Raw genomic sequence first — 6,000 nt, 5'->3', positions numbered from 1 at the left:
GGGTAAAGTCCACCTCTGTGAAGTCTAGGGGGTTTGAATCCATCACGTTCTATACCAACACACTGTCCGTGTTCAGGAGAGGGAAGCTGTGTTAGCGACTCCAATGGGCTGGGGGGAGGGGGGGGGGGACACCTGTCACAGGGGGGGTGTTGAACAGGAGGAGTAGGACGGAGGCACTACGTCCTCCCGGTATAAATCTTACAAATACAAGATAGATTAGACTGTGTACTCTCCTTCAAATAATAATAAAAATGTAAGGTCTGAAACAGGAGCCAGACTTAGAACATCAAACACTTGCACCTTACCTCTCCACCACCAATCAATTGCTTACCCCACCCAACACTACTGCTAAGTACGCTAACAACCACTGGGATTCATTTAAATGTGATAAGATACTCTGGGTATGCTTGTGTATCAGCGAAAACAACAAACATTGTTGGACTGGCTAGATTGTTGGTGACACTGTCATAAAGGTCTGCAGTGTTCCCAGTGCCTTTTTGAGGAGGTACAATCATGCCACTTGCTCCTTGTGTGAAGTCTCCAACCAGAACCCTGGCTAGGTACATGCGACGCATCCCACTGGTGTCAGCCTTGGCATAGTAACGTGCAGAGTACACGGGGTCCACGGCGAAGTAAGAGCCATTGCCAATCAATGCACCTGAAGAAATAACAGAGTATCCTAGCATAAATCAATGGTAGACTTTTTTGTATCATTATCAATATAAAAACATACAGTAAGTGTATTTACACGTTGTTCTATAATGCACCTGGATAAATAATTATGTATAGTAAAAATATAAAGCCATTAACTAGCAATTATGAGAAATCAATTATATATAATTATATCAATTATATTATGATATATTCAATTATATTTTAATGTGCCATGATGGCACTAGCCTGGTAAACCCTCCCTCCGGAAATCTCATTTCCATTTGATTTCAGGAGTGAGTCTGGCATGATCGCCCATTCTGCAATATTGGCTGTGTACGCCAAACAGACGAGCCTATCAGCGTCGTCGCACATCGTTCTGTGATTGACACACATGACACACATGTATCCGAATAAGGCAACCTATTTTGGGCATGGCCGTCTCAAAAGTCCCGTTGCGTCACATTAGTCTGGAGGTCTGCTGATTGGCTGAAGGGGGAAAACGATCATTGGCTGAAGGGGTTGTCAGTCAACGGTATTACTCCCGCCCAACTCCAGCCCACAGCCAATATTGCAGAATGGGCGATCAGGCCAGACTCACTCCTGAAATCAAATGGAAATGAGATTTCCGGAGGGAGGGTTTACCAGGCTATGATGGCACTGCCATCACATCCAAATCCAGGGGCGTCACGGCCATTCACTGTGCGTACGACACAACACCCTCACTCTCACAGATCCGTGATTTCATACCCCCCACTTTTTGCAAAAAAAATAAGAAGAAGAAGAATTAAATAACATAACCCTAACCTAACCCTAAAACCCAAATAAAGTAACCAAAAAACGGAAAAGAAATAACAAAATCCGCCCAAAAAACGAAAATGCGCGCGTGCATGCATCCACCGAAAGCCCCCACCTTCTAAGGGCCCGTGACGTCGCTGTCCAAATCTGTCAGCTGCAGCTTTCTTTTTTTTGTTCACCCTGGTATTATTCGCCTCCAGCACCTCATCTAAGTGTTTTGTTAATGGATGGGCGGTGATTTAGTTCACTTTTCAAACCCTAACCCTTTTCGTCGAGTCGTTCAGATAGGCGACAGACGATATGCCCACATTTAGTCATACTGTATATGGAGATCCAGTTGTCCGGAACCGCTGATGTCATCAATAGACTGGCCTAGACTCCATATTTGGGCATGCCTGACACAGAACTCCATATGTGGGCATAAAAGGGACACAGACAGACAGACTGACTAGTACAACAGGTATTGCATAACCGGGCGGGGATGCATTTCTAACTTGCATTGTTCCCAACGGGCTCCGGTCTAGTATTTTCAATGCAGTTAAAACCCAGTTCATAAGCCCAATTCATAGTCAAGTGTCCCCTGACAATATGGTGGCAACTGTGACATACAACCCTAAGGTCTAGTGTCTATGTATTTAGGTCTATTTATCACTCCCACTAATGTTGCAGAGTGGCCCTGCCTGTATCCCAGAAGCCTGTTATCTCCATTGGCGAGGAAGGATTCCCTTTTGGGTTAGTGGTAGATGTTTGGTTTCCCTACTAGAATAATCGCTATTCAATGTGGGTAGGATAAACCTGATAGGCAAATGGCAATATTGCTGTTTAGTGGCTGAAGGCAAAAAGGGAAGTGGACAAGCAACAGCCCTGCTGTGAAGACAAAAGCAAAGTTTACCATGTGCCCCTGCGTAGCTACGGTTGAAGCCCTGAGAGTTGATGAGATCAATGGATTTGGCGGTGGTTCCATGGAAGAGCAGCATCTCATTGTTCTTATGTTGGTTCTTCTCCTCCAGCCTCTTCTTCATCAGTTGGTAGATCTGCCACAGTGTCTCGTTTTGGACACGTTCAATCTGTTAACACAATGGTTTTGTTTACATACACACAAATAACATGATATGGTCAGGATTAAGCACCTATCACGAAAATACAATTCCCAGGCTATCTTATAGACCAAGAGCTCATAATCACTGTAGCATAATGTGTCATTATTTTCTTTTCGCTCGTCAGACACATGCTTTAACCCATACCCATTTGACCTGGAACACCAATACATAACTATACCTTTCAATCCGGGAACCCCTTTTGGTGTAGTTGTTGTTGTATTGTATATGTTACAGGGAAATTGGCATTCCAGGGAAATTGAAAAAGGAGCGCTTGTTTTTACCACCCACCCAGGCAATTCTGTATAACCAACACTAGAGGGCAATGAATGCAAGCCAATGCATGCACATGCGTGTGTGCGTGTGCATGTGTGCGCACGCTTGTGTGTGTGTGTGCATGCGCACACATGCACACGCACACACGCACACATGTGTGTCGTCGTGGACACTGGATAGTAACCATAGACTGTAACCCATGAAAAGATCTATTCTCCCCCTATCGGTTCACAACTCGGACGGCGCTGATTCGACTAGCAGACCTTCGGCCAGTCTGCGCGGGCACTGGAGGCGCGAGTGCGGGCCCCCTCGGCCTCAAGCTCTGCGGTGTTCACTCTCCATTCCGACATCTCACCACTCCGACTAGTGGCTTCCGCGTGCGGTTAGGGTTAGGGTTAGGGTTAGGTATAGGGTTCGTCAACGTCGGAAAGGCGACATGTCGGAAAGGAGAAATGCACCCAAGCTCTGCTGAGTCGGCGCGCCTCCGTCATGGACAATAACTATTATCACGTGTGCGTGTGAACGCTTGTTCAGCGTTCCCCTAGCGTAGCTTCCTGGTTGCTATGTGGGGGGGAACAACAAAAGCCAGGTCGCCCCGCCTCGCGCCGCCTTGTATCAAAGCCCGGCTCGCGCCTCCTCCGCCTCCTCGCGAGCCTCGCGTAAAAAACCCTGTCTCGAAAAGCCCCACCTCGCGCCGAAGCCCCGCGCCTAAAAGCGAGCGCTCCTCTTTCAATTTCCCTGGAAGGCCAATTTCCCCGTGACATATACAGTACATAGCAACATGAATCTTTGAGTCTAAATGTGTTAAGACCAGCAAAGCATCTGTGTCATTTTAGATTTTAACCACTTTAACTATTATTTTATACTTTGGCTATTCAAAAATAGCAGATATACCAGCTCATGGTGTGTCACTTCGTGCCACGCTGTGAGCTTGTAGATCTGCTGTTTTAGAAAAATATTTGAATAAATATCTTTTTAAAGCAAAATTGTTTTACTCAAATCTTTGCTTCTGGGGGTCCCTGGAACAGCGGCCAAATACATATAATGTTGGGGGTCCTTGACAGGAAAAAGTTTGGGAACCACTGATATAGCAACATACGTTTTTTTAAGAAAACTGTTTTTAGAAGACATTTGTAGAATCGGACTCAGGTCTTAATAGGTTAAATCAATACTTCAACAGTGACTCGGCTACAGATATGCTCCGTCGCTTAGTATCTTTTGTAGCTGCCAGTGTGAACACAGCATAACAACATTTAATGTGTTGCATTTGTGTGGTATTATAATAACACAATTTATATGATCTGATCGTTAGTCAGGTGTGAACATACGCTGATGATTGTCAGGTTGAGTCCAGTCTTTGTGCATTCTCTCTCCACATCGTTGTATTCCTTGGACCCCTGTCTTACAGGAACAGTAAGTAGTGAGCCTTTCAAGTTTTCCCAATTTGCAGGCAGAGCGATCTCACCTGCAAAAATGTGTTCAATAGTTTATAGAAGTATTTGGAATTAGTTTCACAACTTAAACAAGAATTGGAATATTATTCAAGTCCTGGACAGCTCGTTCTGAGGGTTAGGGTTAGGAATGTACAATTAGATACAAAAAAGTGTCCTACAAATTAATTAATTAATAATTGGTCAGTGTGTTGTAGTTTATTCTCTTTTTTTCCCCCAAATGTAACCACTCTTCTAAGCCCAGGGTGTGAAAACAAGTGTGTCCTCTGGTTAAACATTACATAATTTAAATTATGTATTTAAATATTATATTTGCTTACCTTTCTTCTCTTTTCTGATTAATTCAATGCATCCCTGTCCTTGGGTTTCAGTTGCTTTCCTGCGCTGCACATCAGCAGTATAGTCTTGATTGTTGATTTTTATTTTTAAGCTTTGGTTGCTCCCTAGTGCCTCCTCAAGGTCGTAGTTGGTAAATATGTCGAAGGGTGTTGGCCCAGTCTGCTGGTCTTGGTATTGCCACTTAACCAGTTCACTTGTCAGGATAGCCTTCTGTCTGCGATGTTCTGTCCTCTCTACATTCAGGATCAGGTCCCTGACAAAATGGGCAACAAACTCAATTTAACATTTTTAAAGATTTCACAAGAAAATACTTATTTTCTTTTACAAAACTTAAAATTCTAGATACATTCTGAAAAAAGCGGAATCCCAGTGTGATTTGACGATTTTATAGGAGTACAATTTAGTATGTGCATAATATTACACAGATCATACAACAGTAAGCAGTGTTTACACCAGTTCATAGGACCTGAGAATGAATTACTTTGAAAGTGTCCTCTATTGCTTTGGATGTTTAAGCCAAATGGTCCATTCTTAGTGATGACATGTTGATTAGGGGAGAAAAGGAAGGACTTTCTCAGGGTTGGGTGAGGATGGGGGCACACTGGGACCTAACTGTCAAGAATGTCTCAAATGGCCCTGTCTATGGCCCTGACTGTGGACAAGTGACAGAGCCGATTCTCAGTTCTATGTAATGTGGGTTTATAAGTTCTATTCATATTGTTAATGTGTTCAACTAATTAATCATTCAATTGAATAGATGAAGTATATTCTTCTCCTTATGTGTGCAGGAGCCAAAGACTGCATATTAGGTGGTTTGTTATTGTTACAAAGCTCCTGTAAGCTACCGATGTTTACATAGTTTCCTTATCTCTAAGTCCAGCAGAGATTGCTGTGTCTCTCTTTCTCTGCTCTGCCTGCTAACTTCAAGTACTGAGTACTCATAGTAGTCTAATACTTTTGAGTACTTCCTAAGCCCTGCCTCCTGCTTAACTGTCTCCCCTTCTCATGTTGCTGTATATATATCAATGTAAAGTATTTTGTACTTCAGAAATGATTCAGGTCAAGCTGTACATTTACTCCTTGCGGCAAGTAAAAAGTGAAGGAGATCTCCGCTGTGTCTGTGTCTATCTTATTCCAATGTGTGATCTGAGCCTAAGGTGTTTGTAAAATGATAAAGCAATCTATCATTACAATGGTCCCTCGAGCCTGGATGTCAGAGCTGTTCCAAGAAGATTAAGAGGGAAGACGCCGCCGGGAAAGACTGCAAGCAGCCAGGACTCGGTAGCCCGGATCCTGCAAAAAATCCTGGAGCGTTGAATTCGGCTCCAGGCCGGTGGTCATCTCGTCTTATCATCTTATCTTCAAGGAACGGCCGACGGCATTTGAAC

The 6,000-nt window shown here is 43.7% G+C and overlaps 1 protein-coding gene across 1 annotated transcript in view; it reads right to left on the bottom strand.

Annotated features, from left to right (window-relative positions):
- Nucleotides 1–227: 227 nt before the first annotated feature.
- The window catches only part of LOC311061840 (protein mono-ADP-ribosyltransferase PARP14-like), a 28,067-nt gene continuing 22,294 nt past the window's right edge, over nucleotides 228–6,000 (bottom strand). Inside the window, exons 11-14 of the mRNA XM_084080537.1 lie at nucleotides 4,594–4,885; nucleotides 4,151–4,287; nucleotides 2,342–2,516; nucleotides 228–658 (exon numbers count right to left, since the gene is read on the bottom strand). Coding sequence (XP_083936663.1) covers nucleotides 375–658; nucleotides 2,342–2,516; nucleotides 4,151–4,287; nucleotides 4,594–4,885 — 888 coding nt within the window. The 3' untranslated portion in view covers nucleotides 228–374. The remainder of the gene's footprint in view (nucleotides 659–2,341; nucleotides 2,517–4,150; nucleotides 4,288–4,593; nucleotides 4,886–6,000) is intronic.

This window comes from Gymnoscopelus microlampas (assembly GCF_963454915.1).
Source record: "Gymnoscopelus microlampas genome assembly, chromosome: 15".
Taxonomy (NCBI): domain Eukaryota; kingdom Metazoa; phylum Chordata; class Actinopteri; order Myctophiformes; family Myctophidae; genus Gymnoscopelus; species Gymnoscopelus microlampas.
The sequence above is the reverse complement of the archived record's forward strand: the minus strand, read 5'-3'. Positions and strand labels throughout refer to the sequence as shown.